This window comes from Hyalella azteca, unplaced genomic scaffold, assembly GCF_000764305.2.
Source record: "Hyalella azteca isolate HAZT.00-mixed unplaced genomic scaffold, Hazt_2.0.2 contig15428, whole genome shotgun sequence".
In the NCBI taxonomy this organism is placed as follows: Eukaryota; Metazoa; Arthropoda; class Malacostraca; order Amphipoda; family Hyalellidae; genus Hyalella; species Hyalella azteca.
The window spans coordinates 53,196-80,167 of NW_025945282.1; the positions used below are offsets into that span (position 1 = coordinate 53,196).

General features: G+C 38.6%; 2 protein-coding genes across 5 annotated transcripts in view; one reads left to right on the forward strand and one right to left on the reverse strand.

Annotated features, from left to right (window-relative positions):
* The window catches only part of LOC108682377 (tyrosine-protein phosphatase non-receptor type 13), a 39,830-nt gene extending 24,483 nt beyond the window's left edge, over positions 1-15,347 (forward strand). For 3 of the 4 annotated variants that reach the window (XM_018171527.2, XM_018171528.2, XM_018171529.2), the window contains exons 2-10: positions 6,049-6,357; positions 6,627-7,112; positions 7,417-7,625; positions 8,173-8,385; positions 9,053-9,297; positions 9,857-10,098; positions 10,633-11,279; positions 11,504-11,653; positions 11,936-15,347. In XM_018171527.2, coding sequence (XP_018027016.1) covers positions 6,049-6,357; positions 6,627-7,112; positions 7,417-7,625; positions 8,173-8,385; positions 9,053-9,297; positions 9,857-10,098; positions 10,633-11,279; positions 11,504-11,653; positions 11,936-12,040 — 2,606 coding nt within the window. In that variant the 3' untranslated portion in view covers positions 12,041-15,347. Of the gene's footprint in view, positions 1-5,128; positions 5,321-6,048; positions 6,358-6,626; positions 7,113-7,416; positions 7,626-8,172; positions 8,386-9,052; positions 9,298-9,856; positions 10,099-10,632; positions 11,280-11,503; positions 11,654-11,935 lie in introns of those variants that run through there. The other variant, XM_047884413.1, reaches the window with a different exon arrangement.
* Positions 15,348-19,844: 4,497 nt separating this feature from the next.
* LOC108682369 lies at positions 19,845-24,172 on the reverse strand. Its single transcript, XM_018171522.2, has 5 exons — positions 23,155-24,172; positions 22,245-22,402; positions 21,869-21,950; positions 20,336-20,519; positions 19,845-19,875 (listed from the first exon to the last, which is right to left on the reverse strand). Exons 1-5 carry the CDS (start codon positions 24,044-24,046, stop codon positions 19,845-19,847), a joined length of 1,347 nt encoding a protein of 448 aa, XP_018027011.1. The 5' UTR covers positions 24,047-24,172.
* Between the last annotated feature and the right edge of the window lie 2,800 nt (positions 24,173-26,972).

Consider the following 26,972-nt stretch of genomic DNA (forward strand, 5'->3'; position numbering starts at 1 on the left):
TGTTCCGAAGTACCTACGCTTGTGTTATCGAGGCGCTGTGATTACTAATGATGAAAGGCTGATGTTAGGATGAACAATGATAATAGGCCTGATAATTAACCGAATTATTTAAACTGATAGCGCACAAATTATTAACTGCGAAAAGGCCGGAATTGTATGTAATTTATTAGTAGCATTCAATTGCTTTCTTTTGATAGCTTGTTTACCTTCATCTCTTGGTGATAGGAACCTGTTGCCCGGTACGATAGCTTTACTGATGTTCAAATATTGCTAGGACATTACATTGATGACAAATGTATTCGTAAAAATAACAATACATAATAAATTTCACTGAAAGCCCTACACTTATTTGTAAGAAAAGATGCCTTGTACTGCTATGAATATATTTGTGCGTGTACTTTTTCTTGATGTTGGAATATACACAGCACAGCGTCTGCACTCGCACACGGCAACGTTGTGTATTGACGTGGTAAAATACAGTCACAAATATATGGTGTATTTTATTGCTGCTTGCTTTCATCTTAGAAAATGTTTATTTGAACCTGCAAGAATATACAATCTAGATAATAAGCCAACAAAGACACTGAATTTATAGCGAATGACGGTCCTTTTTTACTTAGAACACTCCTACCCAAATAAATAGCGAGCAAATTCATGTGATAAAGCCATCTGCGTAGGTCGAGCTTATCTTCGCCATGAGGGCGTTTTATTGACCTATGGTTGACTCACTTGTTCAACTTGCGTCGCTAGTTTTTACCCATTGATCGTACATCCTGTTCGGCAGCTCCCTATTGGTAATTATGGGCGCCGAATAGGTGGCCACCCATGCCGTCTGGTTGATAGGCGAAAACTCATACAATTTTCAGTTTAGTTTCAAATCAGGAATCTAAAGGGTCCATAAATCGATAATTTATTGGTAATTGCTTATGCTATTATAATTATTTCAGCATTACAATAATAATTATTGATTACGTGGCTCAGAAAACTTAGGTTAACTACCGCTACTCGAAGTGCATTGAGCATATATTTGTTATCATAATATCTAAGTTAACTCAACTACCTTGAGCTACTGGCAAGTCCATGTGACGCTAAACATCCGTCGTAGAGAGCGCAATCATTACAGTTCAGTTTGCACCGTAATGCTAAAGCTGGTTATCGCTGGAGTTATATGGCGTAAAAACTTTTGATATCAACTAATACATGATACGAGTTTAATTTCGTAGATAATCCTGATAAAGTTGGCAGAATTAGATACCAGCATATAACTTGTGAATTCTCAATGGTCCCTTTAGAACTACCGGTACCTACTCCATAAGATGGTCTTTGTTTAGCCATAAGATAAAGCCTTGAGCTACTAAGAAGCCATGTTAGAAGTAGGTCGGTCATGTACTTGCACTGCATGTACCCCACAGGTCAACATGTGGGGGCTGTAGACGTAAGGGGGGAGTAGGTTTGGCTAACGACCAACGGGTTTCCCAAGCATGTAGCCTACTGCTCGGTGCGTGGCAACAGCCGCTCTAGTGATGTCTGGTATGTTCTACGTCAGTCTATCTTAAACTTCTACAGCATTCAGAATGTAATAATGGACTTGCATCGTCTGGTATGTTATACGTCAGTCTTTCTGAATCTTTTACTCCATAATACCGGATTCGAGATGTCACAATGAACATGTGACCCCTCAACAAAAACAAAAAAAAAAAAATAATAATATGTATATTTGTGTAGAATGAAATTTTAACATTCCTAGCACTAAACCATGAACCTCCTTGATTTATTGGTTTATTACCCTTAGGAGGTAATATACTCATCTATGTACTACTTAGTTTCCGATTTGTCGATAAATAATGTAGGTATCTGAATCGTAAATTAAGCGTAATCCGAATTCGTACAATTAAATGAATTGATGGATATTTACTATGGAATGTGCATTTCTGCGCTCCTTGGCATATGCGGAGCACATGATTCCACTGTTACCAGACCAATATAAGTTCTCAATTCCTTGTAATTTTGATTTTAAATAATACGATTGCCCTGATACCGACGGCTAACCAAGGCGTTCTCAGTCTGCTCAATCTGTTTTGAAAGCCGATGTCTTTAGATTCGTGTAATATATTCTTACCTTCCACACAAACTACGAAGACGTGATGCGGGGGCACGCACTGCCTACGTGGCAGCAACAGTAAAGGGCCCTTGCCATGCACACTGCACAGTTCGGTCATTCACGAGATTGTGCGTGGCCTCGATATGGAGATCATGTCCACTTTATTCTGTCTTGTATGTTTAGATGGAGACATTGAAGATCCACAAATGGAGTCAGGTAGCTGTGTTGTACTTGTAATTTACTCACCAAACTAGAAACAAGTTCTAATTATTGCTCCTTTTTATGTATAACCAGGATAAGTCTTATGCAGAATGCTTTTTAGTTTAAAGGGAGTATTTTAAAGGTATTCATTGCAGCTGCTGTAAGTTAGAAGTCAGAATTTCATCGGAAGTAAAGAGTGCAAATTTTCGTTCAACTTGAAAAGGTCAACTGAAAACTACTTATGCTAACATGGAAGGTTCAACCAACAATTGTCTATGTAAAGCGTAAAGCAGCTTGCCGCTACACAGCATATTCGGCTAACAGGAATGCGCTAAACTACTTGCTGCTGCTAGGCTTAAGATGAGACGGACTCACAGAAGTGTCGTACACGGGAGACAGAATCATCGTAGACGGACTGACAGGAATGTTGTTGACGGGCGACAGACCGAGCGTCGCCAGGCGCCGCCGTCGTGCTCGGATATGGCGTCGCTGGCGCCACAGATGCGCGCGTTGCCTCCGCATTCCTACGGAGCGGCCGCATCTTTGCGCAAGATTGCGTACCGCGGCGCTTCCCTGAACGGGTTATAATTTGTCCCCTGGTCTACCATTTATAAATGTATTACAGTTAACTAAATTTTATCGTTAGTGGTTCCTCTGATTGGTTACTAGGAAATCTACTTAAATCTAGAATCATGTGAAGCTTTGCTCTATCGATGCCATCGGATATTCGTTTCCAGCATTCGGCATAGTTTGTCCCGCTCAACGGGAGACCAAATTCCACTCCGCTGGACTGTAAGTATCTAACCCACCGAACTCTTAGTACCCAGACTATGGGTCACCATGCAACTAGACTATCGAACACTCCGTGTCCAAACCACGTGACACACCGTATTCATACTATCGGACACTCCATATCCATATTATCGGACACACCGGATCCATATTATCAGACACCCTATATTAAAGTCGCCGCAAGTACAAATTCCAGCATACTGCGGTGAGGACCAATACTACTTTAAACTAGATTTCCTGATCAGCGGACGTCGGTCGTGCAATTTCAAGTCAGCCAGCCCTCATGGCCGGAGCTCGTGCGTAATTTTGCCGGAATTTGAATGCGGCGTGCAGGTCGTGGTGCAGGTCACCAATCCGCTACGGCAGAACTACGGACGCTGTCTGTTGCCTTAAAGTCTGGTTGTGCTATTGTAACAGTCAGTGCTCGCATGCAGGTCATATTTACCTGCTGCAATCTTTATATAGGTTGCTTCAATTATAGCTTATGTCCTGTTGTTATTTGGAAAGGCGAACTAAGTTGCTCCGCATGTCATCATCTTTTCCTTCGCTGCAGGTACGCATTGCACGCTGCCGCTGTGTAGGCCCTTTTGTTTTGTTTCTAATTGACACTGAAAAGCTTTAGGAGTTTTGTTGTTTCTTTTATTCATTATTTATAGAGTAGGTTAGTTGAGAACAGAGAGAACCTTTTGTTGTGTGCTTACAAGGTCTTTGGTTCTGAAACATTGATGGCTTAAAAAGCACGCAGCAACGCTGCGCCTCAACGCTGATCTCTCGCTTTCACTCATTTTGTCTTCGTTTCAAAGAATTCGTTTAAAAAAAAGAATAGATACAAAGAATGGTCAATGCATGTGAAATATCAACCGTTCCATTATATTTCACACAGGAAATTACAATTTGGAGAAGCTATTGACAGTGAGACTTGCTAATTCTTGTTTTGAATCGAGTTAAACAAGCTGTAATTACCTCATTTTTACAACAATGATCGCCTCTGATTTTGTTTTTAATAACGGAAATTAAAATATAATTAATGGATTAATAGTAACAAGTAACGTGTTAATTGGAAAGCAATAAGGAAATTCATCAAGCGTACTTTGAGCCAAGTGAAGTCTGGATTTAACTCAGTCATGCGTAAGATTGTCGACGGAAAAACTTCGAGTTTGGATGGAGATCCGATGAAGCATTTGATTAAAGAACGATTCGGAAGAAAAAAAAACGAAACAAAAAACGGATTTTTAGAACGTCAAGAAAAATGCGGAAATGGAAATAAATTTGCTATGAACTGATGGACACTATAGATGCGAGCTCGCCGATCGTTATAGTTAAAGAACATAAACTAAGATGAAATTAGAATTTAAAAATATTCAATGGAACAAACTCTGAACAATTCCCAAACGAGGGTTCAGAAAATACTACCAGAAGTGAAACAGTCTAAAATGGATTAATTTTTATTTGATCCGCTTAAATGGGAAACAGAAATGTCGGGAGCAAAAAATTTGCCCCCAAATAAACAAAATTTCTGGCACGAAAAACATCAAAGCCGATAATCATCTTTTTGCTATCAAAGTCACGGAGATGAAAAAGAAAAGATTCAATGTACAATATACATAAGCGCACCCTGAGAAGTACCTATTGTTTCTGATTATTACTTAAGGTGATAATTGAAATATAATCATGATTTCGAATTTTATCTGATGTAATTATATTAGCTGCTCTGCTGGACGGCTAATCCACTATTTTGTCACCTCAATAATTCGCTCCATTATTCAACTTTACCGAGCCATTATTCCACTGTTGTCATTCCATCATTATAAGATCCTTGCTCTATCATTTCCTAATTCCAATGTTATCACTCTTATTTTCACTGTTATAAATCCAATATCACATCCGCATCGTATCTACTCTTGAAAGATAGGTTTATCTCTGATTATAGATAGCGCTCAATGTTAAACTCTTGTGTTCATACAGACACAGGCCACGCAGTCTGTGTTTCCTGTGTGTGTGTTAACGGACGTGCTGCTCACAACAAGGTTATTTATATTCAAGGCAAACTTTGACGTATTTGTTCTATTGCATGTTAGATCAGCAATATCAATGTCATTTCCACCCAGCAGAGTATTTCTGTATAGTATATGCTGGTCAAAGTTAACACAGAAGATGGAATTATTGATTTCGTGAGACTTTACAAGTTTCCTTTACAACAAACGTGCAACTATCGAGACCTTCCGTGTAGGTAATTTATATTTTATTTCATTTAGAATGATCGGTCCAAAGATGACTGATTGCTTGAATATTCCAATTTTATATAACTTTTCATCGAACTAACCTAGCCTTAAATGTTGCCTTTGCTGATTTTAGTAAAGTCAAACATTTTTAACAAAGATCCATCGTAATCACAAATGTAATCATAAGCGATAATATTCTTCAACTAAATCTCCTGCGTTGCTTTTCTTCGTGGTCTCCACTATAAAATTCATTTCTATTCGTCATCTATTCAGTTCATGCGAACGTCCGCGACAAAATTGCTATGGGTCAAGGCAAGAAGAGCAAGCCTCAGAATTATTTTCCCCATATTAGCAGGATTTTTCTTGTAATCTTTCACAGAGCTCGTGGGTGCGTGGATTTGCTTTATTGATCGTTACCAAAAATTGCCGATCCTGTTCGCCATTACGAAGATTAATTGTAAACAAATATCTAACATTTATTATATGTAAAGCCTAGAACTGCAACTCGATGCTCGGCAGAAACAGCTCGTTAACTGAACAAATTTTCTTCGTGGGGAGTAATTGTATATTTTTTGGCCTCAATAAGCTACTGTGCATCAGAGATAAATTGGCAGTGCAATTTTCTGCAATTTAAATTCAGCTGTGAAATAAGGCCAGATTGTGTTCAGCATTACTTCAGTTGTATTAATGTACTATGACAGTATTGTAGTGATAATATGAATGATGTTTCAGGTGACCATCACGCGGGTGACCCGAACAGCAGTCGCGCTACCCTCACATCTCAGTCTTCTCGAGGGTCTGTCAAGAGTTCTGATGCTAGGAATCAGCTCGACGAAACCGATAGTTTTGCAAGAGGCAAGGAAAACCGATCACTTTTCGCAGACCGAGGGAGTAGACCGGATCGTGTAGTCACCGAAGACCGGGCACACGAAATAAACTCTTCATTTCAGAGAAAGAAACCAGGCACTGCGATGTTGGTGACAGAACAGCCCCTCGTGTTCGGGTCTACGGCTCATCTGTACGACAATCAAGACGGCAGAGGTACCACGAGCAACTTATTATTTTGCTTTTAAATTAATGTCGATTTTCATTCCCATATCGTAAACAATTATACTGTTTCGGTGAACAATAAGTTCCGCTGGATCTGATGATATTATAAGTACCCTCACTCATCAGTGTACGTTCACCTTTTTTCAGATATTTGCTTGTAATATTAAAGTTAAGTCCAGCTGCTCTACTAAAAAGCCTTTTCCAGGCAAATTTACAATATATTTTCCTATAATATTTATTCATATATTTATTCATTCCAGAATCATTGGAGACGGAGGATCCGGCTGACAAGTACTTATTTCGAAATGATTCGACTTTGTCCGCAAACGTTGATCAATTCAGACAGTTGGATCGGCAATTTCCAAACGGGTTCCCGGATTTTAACGGACAATTCAGAACAAGCGGAGGAGACTCTGCGTTGAACGGAAAATTTAAAACGAACGGCGCTGATTTCTTTGTCAAGAATTTCGTTAAACGCAACAACGGCCATTTCGACAATTTGGGAGGTTTTGACGCCGGTTACTCCTCGGAAAAATCCCCTGAAGAAGAAGAACCGCCGTCTTGTTTCGATATCGAGACGGTACCGTCTAGCCGTGACCAGACAGAGTCGCCTGTTCATGAGGAACAGACGACAGGAATCTCTGACCAAGTGGTGGAAGAGAAGTCACTTATCCAACAGTTGGTTGAAGATGGCGTCCAGCTGACAACAGCAACCGTCATGAACGTTTACCCCTTCATTAATGAAGGTACGTGCTGAGCCTTCACAAATGTCATCCTCAATAGGCTCTTTTGATTGTATATTTAAAAAGAAAAAATTTGCAGTAGTAAAGAATAAAATTTATTTTATATTTCGCATCATTTGCGATATTTACTTGTCAAATACTGTTTATACCATATTTCATTGCAGGATGTAAATAGTGAATATCGTCTCGAACAATTTCGATGCAGAATTAAAATCATATTTACACTTCAATAAATAATTAAAATCATTACAAAGAAGTACCGCAGAGGATATAAACAATTGACGCTGACCACTCACTGACATTGCAGGCACCCTCTTCGACGTGACGCTGGAGAAGAACTCGCGTGGTCTCGGCCTGTCGCTGTGTGGAGGTCGTGAAAGTAAAGGACCACACGCGGGCCTCCTGAGGGTGAAGAAGCTCTACCCTCAGATGCCCGCGTGGCTGTGCGGCCAGTTGCGCGTGGGTGACATCATCCTCGAGGCAAACTGTACCGTCATGACAGGACTTACAAGTCACGTGAGTACGAGATAAAATGGATGAGATTAAGTAATTCATATCATCTAAATTGGATCTTGATTGGCTGACGTGAGTCGTGGTCGTGATGAATACAGGGGTATACGTGTTACGTGAGCCATTGAAGCACGAACTTGGATGATATTCATTGTCTTAACCTTTTCGCCAGTTAAATAATATTCATTGTTGGTGAGTATGTATAATTTTTATTTTAGAATTAATTGAAAATATTAATCGAAGTGTTTGTGGTATGTTTTCAATTAAGTAAATCTTCCATGATTGTTGCCGAGTGTTCCAAGTTTTATCTATTGGATTACACAAATTTAATCACAAATAGGAGCTACTCTAATTTGATTGATATTACATTAATCTTTCTCCATCGTTCAAAAGCTAAAAATACTTACCTATGTATACTTATAATTCTGAATAAAACAGAATATTATCATTATTCTATTTTATAAGTATAAAATACTTATATCTTCAGCCTAAGAGCTCAATAATTATCCAATATTTTAAATAATTCAATATTTAATAATTTCTTTTTGTTCAGGAGGCCCTGGAGGTGCTGAGAACCACTCGTACGTCTGGCGTGCACCTGCTGCTGTGCCGCCCCCCGTCTGGGGGACTCCTGGGGGACGACGACGTCCTTGCGTCCCCCACGGCCCCCACGCGTCCCCTGGAGGTGGTGAGCACCAGCCTGCTGGGGGAGCAGGGCGCCTACAGTGACCATCTGATGCCCCCGTCACCCCACTCCATGTGCGGGGTGAGAATGTCATCGGGGGTGAAATTCATGCTGATTGCTTATTAATTTGCTCTTAATTGGTTGCTGATTGTTAATTTGTTCTTCATTAGCTGCTGCATGATTGTTAATTTGTCGTTTATTGGCTGCTGATTGTTAATTTGTCGTTCATTGGCTGCTGATTGTTAATTTGTCGTTTATTGGCTGCTGATTGTTAATTTGTCTTCATAATCTTTTAATTTGATGCTGATTATTTTTAAATTACTTGTTCATTCATAAGGTGGTTGTTGCTTGCAATTTAAATTATTGTCTATTATACCAACCATTACATTTATTTTCTTCGCGTGCTTCACGTTCCTAATCTTAAGTTCCAATGTCAGTATTTCCTTTTTATATTAAAACTTCAAAGTCCCTTCATAAATTATTTCTTGCAATGTCTTTAATCATTTTAATCCCTTAACTTATTTCTGTTTTCTGATATTTTTTTAATATCACGCTTCATTATCCTGAAATTAAGATCCCAAAACTTATAATTCTAATGCATGTACCGTAGTTATTAAAATTATTTTTATTGCGTTTGCCTATTCTGCAAATCATTCACGTTTCTGCTGTTTATGTTGCAAATTATTTTTTTCCAATTTCTAATTTGTTTGCAATTTCTTACAGTGATTTATTAATTTATTTGTTACAGGAGTTCGAAGTGACGCTGGCTAAAGTGAAAGGCTCTCTGGGCTTCACGCTACGCAAGCGTGACAACAGCGTCCTCGGTCACACCATCCGCACGCTGGTCCGCGATCCTGCTCTGTCCGACGGCCGGATCAAGCCGGGGGATAAAATTCTATCCGTCAATAACCAGGACTTGTGTGGCCTCAGCCACGAGGAGGCCATAGCCTTCCTTAGGACCACGCCTGACGTCGTCACCATCAGACTTTACAGGTTAGGACCTCGGTTATGATTTGGGTTGTGTGCTTGGGTTGATTTGGGTTGAGTGTTTTGGGTTTATTTGGGTTGAGTGTTTTCGGTTGTTTTGGGTCGATTTGGGTTGAAAGAGTTATGTGTTTGAGTTGAAGAAGTTTATGTGTTTGGGTTGAACGAACTCTGACTAAAGTTATGTTTGTGAGGTATTCGATAGCCATTAACTTATTTTGCTATGTGAATCTTTGGAGAATAAATAAATTACTTTAATTAATTAATTAATTAATTAAATTAAATAAGTAAATTAATAAATTAAAATAAATAAATTCATAAAATGAATAAATGAATTTAATTGATTAATTTATTTATTTTGAAATAAATTTGGCTGTGGAATACCTTAGAAATTCAGCATAAATCATTATACAATGCGATCATTATCATAGTTACTTTATATGCATGAGTAATAACCTGAATATTTTACCATATTATTTGTTACTGTATTCACTAAAATAATATTCTTAAGGTTCTTAATATTATACAATGTTATTCATTATTCTATTCACTGAAATATCGCCTCCAGAGACGTGACGCAGACGCCCGTGTCGCCCCTCTCCCCCACCGAGCCCGACCCCAGCCCCCTGAACCCCAAGCCCCTGCGGCAGGAGGCCCGAGACATGCTGTCCGACCTGAGGAAGCGAGCCTCCCCCCACAGCGCGTCCCCAGGGCTGGACACTTCCCATTCCCCCTCCCCAGGCAACCCCCGACGGCGGCGACTGCAGAAGTCCTCTACATCTGACGTCACTAAAGCGTCTATTGTTGAGCGTGCGTGTTGTGTCGTAGCTTCTTGACTTATACTAGTGCATGAACGATCTTGTTGTGTTATATTATATATAGTGCATGAACGATCTTGTTGTATTATATTATATACTATAGGTAGTGCATGGACGAGCTTGTAGTGTTATATACTATATGTAGTGTATGAACGATCTTGTAGTGTTATATTATATACTATAGGTAGTGCATGAACGATCTTGTAGTGTTATATTATATACTATATGTAGTGTATGAACGATCTTGTAGTGTTATCTTATATACTATAGTGCATGAACGATCTTGTAGTGTTATATTATATATAGTGCATGAACGATCTTTTGATATAATGTTCTTATTGAGATGGTATACTGGTAAGGAACGACGAAGTTGTGCAATTGTGTCGTTTATTGTACGATCTTTTACTATAACAATTGATTTTTTTTATTTCAATGATCGTTATTAAGAAATGACAAAGCAGTAGCATCGTGTCTTTTTTAAGTTCAGTTTAAGTGTACGATGTAAGCTTCTTGTGTTTATCCGCAGGGTTCGACATGCTATTGGAAGGCACGGAGGAAGCGTCTCAGAATCCTCAAGTTTGTCCAGCCTTGGCAGGAGACCGCGATCTGACCAACAGAGATTCATGTGCCTCGACTTTATCCGCCAACTCCACCATAATTTCTCGCCATGCGTCGTCGGCGTCAACCGAAACCAATTCCGATGCGTCTGAAACCTTGCGACGCACTAGACCTAATTTTCTAGACCTTGAAAACCGACAAAGCTGTACCCGCAAGACCCAATTTTCTCCACCTCATGAAATAGAAGATTCTTTCCCATCCCCGAGTGATGATGACGTTAATTACGAAGAATATTTGGATTCCATAGGATCCGTAGACTCTGCTCCTGCATGTAATAATGCGCAGAGTGTATCACCATCTTTTGCGTATAGCCAGCCCGGCTACCAGTCAGTAAATTTCGGTGCTTCCAACTACCAGGATCATGGTAGAATTACTGGTACTTCATCAGACTTTACGCTAAGTAGTCACCTTAAGAACACAAGCTCCAAAGTGTGTCAAAAAAGTGGGTTGATGAAATGGAAAGGAACATATATGGGTCAAGATGAGAGTGATCAAGATGCCGATGAAGAAGAGAACGCCGCTGATTGTGGCCTTGCAAAGTCACGCAGAAAGAAGGTAGGCCTATTTTTGATACAAACTAAACGCACATTTCCATGATCATAAAGCAGTCTATCAATGCTGTTTGTGTGCGGTATTTCTATTCATTGCTAAACGGCAGATTGCTTCATTTCATTTATTTTATTTACTTAGCTTAATTTATTTTTTTTACGTAGTTTCATTTTCGTTATTGTATTGAAGTTTCTATGCACCAAATAATTACAAGAAACTTACCGTGGCAGGTTGTGACCATTGAGCTGCATCGCGGCTGGAATTCTCGTCTGGGTTTCAGCCTAAAGGCGGACGGCGAAGCTACGCGAGTAGTGGCCGTTTATGCCGGCTGTGTCGCGGCCAAAGATGGCCGCCTGAAAGTCGGCGATGAAATTATTAGTGTGAGTATTTGAATTGATCAGTTACTCATTACGCTCGACATAAGCCGCATTACGAGCCTTGAATAAAAAAATCCTTATTCCATACGAATGACCTTATATTTGTCGTAACCTTGATCATAATTTTTCTTTAGTTTTGTTAAAATCGAAACTAGGGTAAGAATTATCTCGTGGTTTGTCGGAAAGTCAATATCCTCTCTTTATTTGGAATTTAAACAAATTTATATTCGATCAATCGATATTATAAATATTGTACAGAGTTTATTTTTGTATTCATGCGTGCAGGTAAATGATGAAGATGTCACCCAGTGGTCTACGTGTGACGTCATTGATCGGCTACGTAAGACTCATGGAAAAATCGTCCTGAAAGTCCTTCAGCAACCTTTCTGAAATTCTTTCAGCAGAGTTTTCTGAAAAATTTTCAGCCGAATTTTTTGAAGTACTTCAGCAGCCTTCATGAAGGTCATTTCGTAGACATTCTGAAAAGCTTTCAGCCTACGTCATGAAACTCTAGCTGATTTTCTGAAAGTCATTCAGTCAATATTCTGAAAGTCCATCAGCAGACGTTGTCGAGGACGTTCAGCCACCTTTCTGAAAGTTCCACATCTTTAAATATTTCTCCCTGTAGCTAAATTTTATACCATATTGAAGTGATAAAAATATATTGTCCACTTTTTTCTTATATCTGAAACATGAAGGGCTCATATTCTCTTCAAAGATGGCGTGCAGCCATCAAAGCAATTATTTAATCAGCTCTTTAATACAATTTTACCAGAGTAGATGGAGGAACGTATGGTCCCATTTAAAGAAAGATGTGAAGGGGATTCAGCATACTCCCGAAATGTATTTTCTATCCACACAAGACATTGACGTTTTCGATGACAATGTTTTTGGAAATATTTTTCGCTAATTTCAAAGAAACGTTCATGATTGTGTCGTACCTGCGTTTTTTTTTGCTTAGAAAAGTGTTCCTTTTAGTGCGAGTTTTTCCTAGTGTCCCTTTAATTAAAAAGTTACGTGATGTATTCTGGTGCTTGACTGAGTATATCGTCAGACGAATTTATTTTAATTTTTAAAAATGGTATTTTATGTAACGAACTCAGTATGTAATGAACTCGGTTATATTGTAGTTGGATGACCGTGTAGAATGCATGGACGTAAATATTGCACGTAGAGTGCAAACTGGTGTATAATTACTTGCTTGAAATACAAGGAAGAACTGTAAATCCTATCAAAACTGAGGAAACCCCATGTTGAGTAAACATAGAAACCTTGCCTTCAATAATGTACTTGGTTGCTTCATCTGCTTCACTCAGGTTTTTATAATAGTGCGATAAAATTCCGACCTTGAAATAGTTTATAGTAGCGCAACCGTCTCCTCTTTCTGACACAAGAAAGAGCTCCAGTTAACGGAGCCTTGCTTCACTAGAAATAAAAAAAAGTTACAATTTTTTGTAACCTTTTATATTCCTGGCAACAAACATGAAGTAAGAAAAGGATCATATTATTATTCTAATTGTGGGGTTCTGCTCCGTCAATGTATCGGAAAATATTATGCGAATGTCAAATTATGACACAAACCATGGCTTGCAAATTTCTTCGCGAGTAATTCCCTGAACATCGTGAATAATTTGTGTGAAATACGAACATGTGTGCTAGTGCTGCGGAGATCGTTTACGTCAAAGACGCAAACCGCTCTAGCGGATTAACTACTTTGACCAAACTTATTTATTCATTCATTGTAGATCTCTTGTATATTTATGTTTTAAGTATATACTTAATTACTGGTTCTCAAATAATTGCATAATGTGTTCTTAGTTGTAGAAAAGAATACATGTATTGTTTCATAAAGATCTGTTTTTGAGCTTCGTGTTCGATTTTAGCGCTTTACGTTAAGACATTATGACACATTATTCTGTTTAATATTCATACGTGAGTGTTTCTGTGATTATGAAAATTTTGTTTTGTATTGTCTTCAAATAGACTTATTCATTTCTAACACTAAGCGGACTGTTTGACACTGGCGAGTATTTTGCACTGCAACACTCGCATTCGTCACTGGAACTGTCGTGGTAGATGTCTTGGTCTGCACAGCTTGTAATATTATGAGATGTCACAACAAGCAAACGAAAATGAAGACAATGATACGCTGAATAATAATAATCACTAAATGGAGACAATACCATGCAAGAGGGTGTTTAATTTCCGATACGTTTCTCCGCACACTTCGAATGCTTTTTGTAGCAAATTGATATACATCTGACTCAGTTTACGTCAAATATAGAAGATAGATTTTTTCGATGAATTTTGGAATGGCGAACTTTATTTTACCATCATTCGAAGGTCTTGCATGGTACTCTTTTTTTCTTGCGTACTCGTATTCTTTTGTTAAGGAATTTCAAAATAACGAAACTTTTCCTCGAAATTCTAAAACGAAATTTTCTTCCATCTTCGAAATAAACACGAAACACGAGCTTTTATTTTCTGATATGAAAATATTCTGATATAAAAAAATTAATTTTACTTTCATTCTTTGTGAATTTTGGCCTCGAAATAATTCGTTTCTATTTATATAATTGCTTAATATAATTCTCAATGACATTATTTAATTCAATATAACATATCTAGAGTCAATTTATCGACAGTCATGAGTGTAAATTGGCTTCATTTGCATTGTATTCCTACGCGTTCAGTATATTAAATTTTTCTCTTACTTCAACTCCTTGCGCGATCGGGGGTAATATTTGCTTGTAATAATTTTCAATTTTAATTAATTTGATCCCTTTTAATTTTTATCAATATGAAACAATTTGGTCTCGCACTCTACGCGTTTAAATTCAGCGCATCGGAAAAAATATCCCTCGTCGAGCAATCACAATTGCAATGCCAATTATACATGCATTAATAATTTCATTACCCATGATACGAATGAACGACGCGTGCCATTCACAAGTGACGTTGAACATTTATCATGTATTTTCATTTTCGTAGATTCCATTGCATTCTTGGACCAACTTTATTCGTGATGCTAATTCGTGGTACGAAGATTCGTTAGTAAGCGCGGACGCCGCATTGTTTCACGCTGGCAAACTTGATGTAAATATAATAATTATTATTGTAAAATTGGCCGACAAACGAGATACTATTCAGTAGATAACTTTATCGAACCCATCATTTTTCGACTTTCATTACTCTTATCTTCATTATTCATGTAGGTGATGAAACATCCTGTAGGTGCTAGATTAGTCTCTGGATGAACGCATTTATATTAAAATGGGAAGTGTATAATGTCTGGGAATTTTTCGCTTATCAAGGTAAAAAAATCTGCTTTGGTACATTGATTTCGGAGTTTTAAGGTTTATTTTTTATAAACTTAGATTACATGCTCAAAAAAATGTAGGTGGTGAAAATGTTGATGTTATTTAACAAACGCATTACTTGATGTTATGCATACATTCTTAACGTATCTAGGGACATGCTAAACTTTATGTGCAGCCTTCTAGTTGAGCTCTAGGTACCTCATACATAGTTAAGAACTAGGTGCAACATGCATAATAAGATCTATAGGTGCCACATGCATACACTAGGTGACCCGTGATACTAGTTTTAGTTCATGCTATTTTTTTCTTGTTGACTAGCGTTGTAACTTCTATGCCGAGCACCACTTGTGTTTGGGTTAAATTAAATTTTTCATAAATTTGCGAGTTTCATTTTCATTACAGATACTTATTTGTTTACCTGCAATATTCTTTTTTTCTTACACCAATGATATCATAAATCTACAAGTCCTTGAGTTTGGGTTCATCAGAAAATCGTGACAATCGCAATCGTTACGCCCGTAGTAATAATTATTAAACTTACGATGGTTGTAATAATCATTATAGATCCCTCTGCTTAAACTAAACGCCTTCGCTAAGAATTCGCTGAGTTATCAAGATTGAAGCATATATTTATTTGATGTTAATCATTTGAAGGCTTTATTCCGGTTAAATTGAATCACATCGATCAAAGATGTGAACAATCTACCGAACAACGAACGTCGCTGCGATCCTAGCACATTAAATGCGCTTGCACTTCGTTTGGAATTTTCCATTGATTGGTTCGAATTGCCCAATTAATGAGCCATGGCAAACGATTGACCATTAATTAGATTTTGTTTCGATTAAATTACTGTATAATGGAAGCGAATTTAATGCTAGAAAAAAATTCCCGTTCAGTCAATGTGTTCATCGCATTCAATGTAAATGAAAATTCTAATTACCGCAATAGATAAAAATTTATTACACAACCACGAGCCACCTGGCACGTCAAAGAATGCATGCATAATATATGAGGACTTGGTTGCGTTGACGACGTTTTTGTATCCGTGTTGCTGGTTCGATGCGCCAGGCGACTTGTCGCCCAATGCCCGGAGGGCCGTTTAAGCTGTCGCTCGCTCCTTGCCCTACTCGCTCATTGTGCTAGCCAGACCGGGGGCGGGTGCGTCGTTTTTTTCAAACTTTTGCTCAGAGCTCGGAAAAAAACCTACAGAATTTTTTTAAACTTTGCACACAGTAGTACAGATAAATTTTACAACTTTTTCTGTTGGTCTCATCTCGAAAAAAGTTTTAGAACCCCCTTAAAAAAAATAGTGAACCCCAAAAAATTCGATTTTCGACGGTTTTTCATCTCTCATCGCTAAACCGTAAACATTTTTGGTGTGCAGTGGGAAAATAAAATGTGCCCCTCGTCAAGACAAACACGCTGGTGAAAACGGATTTTGAAAAACTTGAAAACTCAAAAAGTTATGAGGTAAAGTTTTTTCCAGTTTTCACATTTTTCGTGGTTTTTCATCTCTCACGGCCAAACCGTAAACATTTTTGCCCTACAGTGAGCGACGGAAATGTGCGTCTCGTTGAGACAAACACGCTGGTGAAAACGGATTTTGAAAAACTTGAAAACTCACCAAGTTATGAGGAAAAGTTTGGTCTAGTTTTACAAACTTTTTTACTTCTCTCTTTCCAAGTCTACGGAAAAATTTTTCAATTTTTTTAACGTTCCTAATAAAATTCAAGTCTTTGCCTTTAATTTGAACCCTATTTCATGATCTTAGCTTAAATAGAACTTGATATATGATTTTTCAAAGTTACGAAGTTTTCATAAAAAGTTCGTAGAGCTCGAGGTCGGCAAACCTTTCCAAGGTGTTTACTTTTTACGTTCTCGTGTAAGCTGTGTATTTTTGAGAAACTTTCTGAAAGTTGCTTTAAATAGAGCACAAAATTCCGCTAATTACTGTGTATTTCACTTATTATTTAAAAAATTATTTCCATTAGTAATTTGATAAGAAAAAACAGACCGTAACTTCGAAAACTTCGATATTTTCACTCTCTCTAAATGATCATTTGGGATACTTATTTTCATGCTGGAGACTTCATTCTCATATGGTTATTTACTTCAGCTCATTTTCATTAATATGGAGAAAGAAAAGGTATCAAAAGTGCTTTGAAAAGTCCTTTAAATGAAGTATCAAAGTTACATTCAGCCGTCCATCAGCAGGCCGCGGCTGTGCTACGGCACGGGCCGTGTGTTTAATCTTTTGATTTTAAATGGTATTATAAGTCGGTAAGGACAATGATTGAAGAAAATCTACTTGAATAATTATTGAAATAATACTAAAATGCCCTCTGTAGGGGCCCGAGACCTCTCGGGCCCCTAAGATTTAAAATATTTTCATGGCTTACCTGTAAGTATAATTCATGAGATTAAAGAGAAGCATGAGAGCAGGAGAGCAGGAGTCGGCATTGGTCAGAGAGAAGACCCACGTTTGCCAACCACCGCCACCATGTGAGCTCTGCCCACGCTCACATGATTGAAGAAAATCTAAATATATAATAATTGAAATAAAACTAAATTGCTATCTGGGGGATAATTAAAATTTATTGAAACCTTTCGTTTGAATTATTTGAAAGATCAAAGAATTCTGTGAAGTTATGAGGTTGGCGGCAGTTGTACAGGCGGGGCCTAGTGTTCGTCCCTTAGTGCTCGTCGAGCTGCATAGGAAGGAGGTTGTGGTGCTCTCGCTGCTCGTCTGACGGTAGACGTGACTCTTGCTGCAGCGTTAGGGACACCACCTCTTGACTCGCTTGACTGACTTGACTCACTATGACTCACTTGATCCACTTAACTCACTTGACTGACTTGAGTCACTTGACTCATTTGACCCACTTGACTCACTTGACTGACTTGACTCACTTGACTGACTGGACCCACTTGTCCCAATTGACTCACTCGACTCGCTTGACTGACTTGACTCACTATGACTCACTTGACCCACTTGACTCACTTGACTGACTGACTTGACTCACTTGACTGACTTGACTCACTTGACTGACTTGACTCACTATGACTCACTTGACTCACTGTNTTTTTTCGAAATTTCGATTCCCAACCAAAAATTTTTTCTCCACTCTACCCCTATCTTGGTGATGGAAACCCATTTTGAAATGGATACAAAACGCAATTTAACTTAATTGAGGAGGAAACAACCATCGATATCGCTTCTTTGCATGCACCCTGAGATGCTGATTTCCTCGAAAGTCCACTACCGCTATACCCCTTTGAGTTATTAACGCCAGAAAACGAGTTTTTAAACACATTTTCACACATCGAAAAAATTTTAGTCATTTTTTTACAGAAATTGTCAAAAATGGCGATCATACCAATGAACTCCACACACTTCAGGGATCATTTTGATACTATATAATTTTTTCGAAATTTCGATTCCCGACGAAAAAAAATTTTCTCGGATCAAAATGTTCTCAAAACATATCGGTAATTAGCGAACACAGTATGAAACAGTACACCTTGTGGGATGAAATTAATAAGTTTTTATGTTATATCGTCATGGATGTGCATGTTTGAGGCTGGAGATCGCCTTTCCAACACGTTTACTGACTGTTGGAAAGGCGATCTCCAGCCTCAAACATGCACAAGACAATATGATAACATAATTTCTAACTTATGTTGTGTGAAACACACAGATTCTTGGGGTTAGATTCAAGCAAGGAACAAGTTCATTTCCATAGTACCACATAAGTTTATGTGGGTTAGTTAAGGTTAGGTTAGGCCAGTTTGGGTTTGGTTAGGTAAGGTTAGGTTAGGTAAGGTTAGGTTAGGTTAGGATAGGTTAGGTTAGGTTAGGTTAGGTTAGGTTAGAATAGGTTAGGTAAGGTTAGGTAAGGTTAGGTAAGGTTAGGTAAGGTGAGGTTAGGTTGGAATAGGTTAGGTAAGGTTAGATGAGGTCGGAAGAGGTTAGGTCAGGTTAGGGAAGGTTTAGTTAGGCTAGGCATGGCAAGGTTAGAATTGGATAGTTTAGGTTATATTCTAACTATGTGCTACTGGCTGCACACACACACAGGAGAGCGCCACGGTGGGGTTTTGTGTGTGTTGTTTATGGATTGTCGTGGCTAGGGAAATAAAAAAAGTGTGAGCAAGTATGGATATAAAAAAAATTGTCGCCTGTAATCTGGTTCGATGCGCGGCGCCCTGTCGCCAAAAGCCCGGAGGGCAAGTTCACATCTACGCCCCGCTCCTGTACCCAAGGCTCTATGTGAACTAGAAACGGGCCGGATTGAGCTATACTTTTGCCTTTGAACTTTAATTGCGGAAAAACTTCTCTACAGAATTTTTTTAAATTTTGCACACAGTTGGACAGATAAATTCTAAAACTTTCTGTATGAGTCTTTTTTCGCTTGAATCATCCGAACCCCCTTAAAAAAAATCGTGAACACAAAAAAATTCGCAAAAAGTCACTTTGCGGCAACGCTTATTGCTCGGAAAGTTACAAANTTTACATTTATTTGAGGAAGCCATAACAATGCGCTTACTCGCAAACAAACAAGGAATGATTAAGGAAGCTAACTTCAGCAGCAGATCCCCTCAAAGTGAAAACTTCTACCCGAACTAGACGTTCAAAGAAGATTTATTTTCATCAACATACTTACATGCATCCAGTGAAGCATTCTGTAAAAACATTTTTAGGATACGTTGAAGTAACAGCAAGGTTTTCTTATAAATACCTAAACAGATCATGGTTTATTACCTATAACATTATGATACGTGAACAGTGAAGCAAACAAGTTTATCATTATTATTTTTATTGCAATTATTGTCTGCAAGTTTCCAAAGTAAGCGACCACCACAAAATTCATGCATTCTATCGGTACCCGAGGAAGCCATTCAAGTGTCTGCAAGGTTCCAGTCTAAATGATTATCACATAATCTAAGCAGTTTACCTGCATTAGAGAAAGCCATCAAAGTGTCTGCAAGTTACCAAATGACGCTCCGTGCGAAATTTTCGCCAGCCATGAAGACGTTGACCTGCAAGTTGCCGTTGACTGCGTCATCAGGCCGAGAGGTGCTTGAGTTAAGCCGCTCTACGGGACTGACAACTCGCAACTCCGGCACTATAGGTCGTCCTCGACCAAGTTTCAGTGCCGAAAACCGCTAAAGTTTAAGCTTCACCAAGTTTCAGTGCCGGTAACCGCTGAAGTTTAAGCGAGCAAAAAGCTGCCGAAAGCACTCACGATGTTCTCACCTATACATATTATTTTTCTCACCTATACTTATTACTGTTCTCACCTATACTTATTACTGTTCTCACCTATCCTCATTATTGTTCTCACCTATCCTCATTATTGTTCTCACCTATACTTATTATTAGACGAAGCAACAACCATATGTCGCGGTTGTTCAGCGCAGTGGTACAGATGGCGGTCGTCCTCAGGCAACATGTCGACATCGTGGAAGACGATGCAGTCGAAGCGCGCTGCCTTCATCGCCTCAACGAAACCCACGTTTAATAGCTTCGCTCGATTGAACAAAGCTGAGCCTATACGAAAAAATTGAATTATAACGATGGTAGAAAAGATAATATTATGATGAAATACCAGGCTAAATAATATGCTATAGTGGAACACACCACACACACTACTACATACTACAACACATCACATACACACACCACACCACATACACCACATACACCACACCCACCACACACACCACACCACACCACACACACACCAAACCACACACACCACACACACATACCACACACATATACGTACGCATGCACAACGCACCACACACGCTGCAACACATCACACACACACACACAATCAAACAGACACCACAACGTACGCACAACGCACCACACACACTACAACACATCACACACGCACACCAAAAAACACACACACACACACCACATCGCTTGCATCTCACACACCACACACTCATCACACGAATAGCCCCGTTAACACACCTGGACCGGCATTCACATTCAGCTGTCGTACACTTGTACGACAAGAAGTTTCTGCGCGACCAAACATCATATGGCCGTGAGATCGTCTCAGCCAACATGTTACTTTTGAATATAATGCTAGTCTTAAATAAAATGTTTTTTTAATACAACGTACATTCTTTTTCGATAGAATGTTCCTTTTAAATGGAATGTTCATTTTCAATATAATGTTACTTTTAAGTAGAATGTTCTTTTCGATAGAATGCTCCTTTTGAATACAACGTTCTTTTTCAATGAAATTTTCCTTTTCAATATAATATTCATTTTCAATATTGTTGCTTTCTTTTTGTAATTCCTTATAATAATTAACCTGAATTAACCTCCTATGCGTTATGTTCAAAATTATGAAGCTCTTGACGCACGTTCACTCATGACCAGAACTAAGAACTGTTTTTCTATATTGGCTTTAAAAAATTAGATTCACGTTCTCTATTTTTGTGCCGTCGTTGCAGTTTGGTAAATCCTGTAAAATAGCATTTTTATACTTCACTATCGAAGGAGGAAAATTAGTGAGCCGATTCCTACGTATTTGCTTAAAATAAAGCCATTTGATTGAAAATAGATTAATGTGAATTTTCGACAGCCTGCGTCGCATGTAAGCTTTATTTAAATGTATTAAAGTTTGAAAGCAAATAATCTCATCATATTAGTTGATGTATTTTTAAAAATTATTAGTATCAATTTATGTCCGTCTAAATGAAATTATTTTAACTTCATCAACATCAATTAATTATTAACAAGCCCATGACTTCACTTTGAATCGACGCTCATCTTGCAAAAGAACTCATTAAAAATATTTATTTATAATAGTATTCTATATTTATATCATTATAAATAAACCATTATATCATAATGACAATAAACGAGTCTCCCACCAGCCTGTTCCACGATGAAGATGGTGTAGTTTAGCTCCTGTCGCTGCAGGAATGGATGCATGTGCGAGAGGAATGCCCATTCCTGTGAAAATACAAATTTCAGGCGAGGTATGAAACCTGCGAAAATTATATTTTCAACTATTAGCAAAAATCTTTTTATCTGAGAGCATGAAATTCCTGGAAATTGTTGAAATCCTTTCATTCGAACACATTAAAATCCCTAAGAAAGTTAAAATACTATCAATCGAGCTCCTTAAAATCCTAGAAAACGTACAAATCCTTTTATTCCAACATATTAAAATCCTAGAAAGTCTGAAAATCCCTTCTTCCAAACACGTAAAAATCCTTGGGAATGTGAAAATCCTTATATCCTAACCTGGTCCCGCCTGTCCCTGACGGGGACCACGATGGCGACGGTGTAGCGGGCCCAGCAGTGGGACGGGGCCCAGCGCCCCCCCTCCTGAACACCCGACCCCCGCGCCACCTCCTCAGCCTGCTGCGGGCTGGACATAAGACCGACCACCTCGCGCCCGCCTGAACCCGGTGAGAAATTTGCTCTCAATTAAACTGATAGCAAATAATTATTAATAATATAATATGTATTATATATTATATATTATATATTATTTATTATATATTATATATTATATATATAATCACTGAAGAATAATAGGTTATTTGATAAATGATTGAATAGAGCGAATTTGCTCTCGATTGTCGTGAGACAGGTAATTATATTTTATATATTAATTATAATATATTTAATCATTGAAGAATGTTAGGTTATTTGATAAAAGGTTGAATAGAACAAATTTGCTCTCAATTGACTTGATAGAAAATATTGATAAACAGTGTATTATATATTAATTAAAATATATTACATCGTTGAAAAATGTTTGATTATTTGATAATAGGAATTTTATTGCATAGCGTGTTATAAAAAACATGAAGAAAATATTAGGTTATTACACAAAAGATATTGTAATTAGATACTAGATTATTGCAAAATTTTTAGCTTATTAGATATTAGCTGTTATTAATTGTTAGATATTAGAATTTTTAAAAATCATTTTACTAGATGGTATGTAACTTAGAGAGATGAAATAATTTCTTGGTACATAGAAAAAAGGGTAAAAAAATTTGATCGAGTTAATTAAAATGTGTAAATTTAATACTATAATTATAAATAGATTTATTTGATAATTGAATTTATTTGCTTAATTATTAGTTGATTAGAATTATAAAATTTCTCCCATTATTATTATACAAAAAAAGTTTCAACTCACGCAGACCAGGCGGCTGGGCGGGACACGGTGGTAAACAGGTGCTATTTTTTTCGGTCGATTTTTCTTCGCGCTTTGACCGCAAGACAGATGTTGATAAAGGATTTTTTAAAGAGTTGATCCTCAAAACATTGTTTGGTTCCTTATTAGTTCCAAAGTTAGTATTTTCGCCTGATATATCAGCGCCTTCATACTCTTTGTTATCTCCGTAATTTTTGATATCATGAAGGCTCCGTTCTTTAATTAACTCTTCACCTTTTTGCAAGGCATTTTCTTTAACGAAACCTTCAATTTCCTTGAAACCATTATGCATCCTCAGATTTTGAGGCAAGCGCGTACGTCGGCCATGGAAATATTTTCTTGAGAACTCCTGATCGAAGGTGACAACATTACCATCATCGTCAATGAGAGGATCGTTCTTACGCTGAACTTTACGAAACTCGGAGTCAAACTTTGACCCCGAAAACCTGGTTTCTGGGGTTGGCATATTAATTTTCAAGTTATGGATATCAGTGCTCATTAAAGTTTGCTTCGGATCCTCATCTTGGTCGGATGGGAAATAATCTTTACTCCTGTTTTCTTCAAGTTCTTCTTCAACTTTTTTCTCGTCATTTTCTCTTTGTCTCAGGGTTTCACGAAGTCCAGGAGGCAAATTCTTGAGATCTGAGTAATCGAAAATGGCCCCGGGCTCAAGAATGGGCGAATACAAATAAACTGTATCGTTTTGTGTAGAAATTATCAGGAGTGTCGTGAAGCAAATGCTGGTGATTAATAAAGTAATTTTATTTCGTAAAAGCCAACGCAAGACTTTATGCCAGTCACGCTGATGAATTCTGTGAGACCTCACCGTGTAGGCTTTCAAAGGCCGGGGACATCGCTTCATCAGCTCAACCATAATATAGAATATAAAAAAACTAAATCTAGATTCATGAAAACATGTACAATTTTATTTTAAATAACACTTGTTCGTAACAAGTTATTGCTATTCTAATGGATTATTAATTTTTTTTGGAGGAGAAGGAATCACTGGGGAAATATGCAATAAAATGTATTAATTTTATATATGATTGACTGCCTGTTTAACTATCAAATTTTTTGATGAAGCTACTTGCTGAAGTCGCAACTATTCAATTTTTAATTTAATTACCTGATCTTTTATTTATCCTAATTTCGTTTAATCTTGGGGTTGAAGTTCTCCATAAATTTATGCAATCATTGATCTGGTATCTAAAATGTGATCTAGGTTTGATTGAACGATTTCATAAAGTGTAGAAAGTTTTGCCATTTATTACGCTATTTAAGCAGCCAAGCATGTATAATAGCCAGGCGACACGTGAGCTGCGTACTGGAACGGGCGTTGAACGTTGCCGTACGGTTGTGCTTAATTTTTTACGAAAAACAAAATGTGACAGTAATGAATCTTCTTCAAATGTGACGTACATAAACGGCTTCTGTACAAACATGGCGTAAATAAGTGGCTTCTGTACACATGTGATGTAGATAAACGGGCTTCTGTACACATGTTATGTACATAAACGGCTCCTGTACAAATGTGATGTACATAAACGACTCCTGTAAACATGTGATGTACATAAGCGGCTCTTGCACACATGGGATGCACGATATATGCTTGCAGTACATAGATCAATTTTTTTCAGACTTGAAGCTTTCATAAATGTGTCTTAAGCTCCAACTAAATAATTCAAGCACAGGTAGCGGCCTGCAGCACCGCGCGTGTATCTAGGTAACGGAGCTATATACAGCTGCTGCTATTGCTGCTACTGCTGCTGTTGCTATTGCTGTTGCTGCTGCTGCTGCTGCTGCTGCTGCTGCTGCTGCTGCTGCTGCTGCTGCTGCTGCTGCTGCTGCTGCTGCTGCTGCTGCTGCTGCTGCTGCTGCTGCTGCTGCTGCTGCTGCTGCTGCTGCTGCTGCTGCTGCTGCTGCTGCTGCTGCTGCTGCTGCTGCTGCTGCTGCTGCTGCTGCTGCTGCTGCTGCTGCTGCTGCTGCTGCTGCTGCTGCTGCTGCTGCTGCTGCTGCTGCTGCTGCTGCTGCTGCTGCTGCTGCTGCTGCTGCTGCTGCTGCTGCTGCTGCTGCTGCTGCTGCTGCTGCTGCTGCTGCTGCTGCTGCTGCTGCTGCTGCTGCTGCTGCTGCTGCTGCTGCTGCTGCTGCTGCTGCTGCTGCTGCTGCTGCTGCTGCTGCTGCTGCTGCTGCTGCTGCTGCTGCTGCTGCTGCTGCTGCTGCTGCTGCTGCTGCTGCTGCTGCTGCTGCTGCTGCTGCTGCTGCTGCTGCTGCTGCTGCTGCTGCTGCTGCTGCTGCTGCTGCTGCTGCTGCTGCTGCTGCTGCTGCTGCTGCTGCTGCTGCTGCTGCTGTTGCTGCTGCTGCTGCTGTTGCTGCTATTGTTGCTGCTGTTATTGTTGCTGCTATTGCTGCTGCTGCTGTTGCTGCTGCTGCTGCTGCTGCTGCTACTGCTGCTGCTGTTATTGTTGCTGCTATTGCTGCTGCTGATGCTATTATTGCTGCTGCTGATGCTATTATTGCTTCTGCTGCTGCTGCTGCTGCTGCTATTGCTGCTGCTGTTGCTGCTGTTATTGTTGCTGCTATTGCTGCTGCTGCTGTTGCTGCTGCTGCTGCTGTTGCTGCTATTGCTGCTGCTGTTATTGTTGCTGCTATTGCTGCTGCTGATGCTATTATTGCTTCTGCTGCTGCTGATGCTATTATTGCTTCTGCTGCTGCTGATGCTATTATTGCTTCTGCTGCTGCTGATGCTATTATTGCTTCTGCTGCTGCTGTGCACCGTGAAGACAGCCAGCACAGCTGTTGTCGTCACGACAGCGTAGCGAAGTAGCAGCGTTAATTCATATCCACTGCTGTCACTACTGCTGTCATTGCATTGCTCAGATTATTTATTTATTATATGCGACCAATTTAGCTTTCAAGTTGCACTGGCGTGCATAGCAAACTCGGTAAACTTTTCTGGTCAACACTGAAAATTTTTTCTCTAATTTTCGATATTAAAAACGTGTATTCAGGAAATTTGAAATTCGTTTGAAACCTAAAAAAGTTGTCTGTGTTTTAGCACATAGTATAATTTGTAATTAATAAGTAGAAAGAGTAAGTAAATATGGCCGAATGTTGAAGCCTATTCTTTGCCTCCATATTTTTCGTTAAAGTGGCTATCAAGCAATTGATTGGTCATAACTTAAATGTGTTGATTTGAACGAAAAGTTATTTTAGATATATAATAAGATATTAATATAAGATATTTAAGATATATACATGAATATACATGAATTTTTTTATTTTTATTGATTGAGCAAGCAAGATCTTGCAGATAAGATGCGTTTCTTGATAGCCTTTATCTACAACGATGGAAAATTATCTCAAGTTTTAAAAACGAAAAAGAAATTAGCTTTGCGTTTTCAAGAACGAAGTAGAAGTTATCCTTGTGTTTCGAAGCTTTTTTTCATCTTTTCCTAAATTAACAGAAGGCCAGTTATAAATCAATAATGATATTTGGCGCGATACATGCAATTATCGCCTAATATGAGTTTAAAGTGATCAATTATATCAAGTGCATCAACATAAATTCAGTGTCGCCATAGTTCCGTTATTCAGACGCTATCTGTTCTAAAGCAAGTTGCGTGACGCAGAGAAAGTCGGGAAAGCACTCGAGTTCAACATGACAGAAAACCACGCGCGACACACATCCACTCACCACGGCCGTCCAGGCCACACTGGCGGTATGCACCTTCCCGTTCGATGGCACCGTTTTATTGATGGCACTTCCCAGTATAATTGCTTCAGTAATCAATGAATTTGCA

Bases quoted from the DNA above. Each gene is read 5' to 3' on its own strand.
- LOC108682369 (XM_018171522.2), bottom strand. From the start codon at position 24,046: ATGGTTGAGCTGATGAAGCGATGTCCCCGGCCTTTGAAAGCCTACACG. The intron at 22,403-23,154 runs GTGAGTTGAAAC...CACCGGGTTCAG, and splicing joins CGCCCAGCCGCCTGGTCTGC to GCGGGCGCGAGGTGGTCGGT. The intron at 20,520-21,868 runs GTGGGAGACTCG...TTTTTCGTATAG, and splicing joins CTTCATCGTGGAACAGGCTG to GCTCAGCTTTGTTCAATCGA.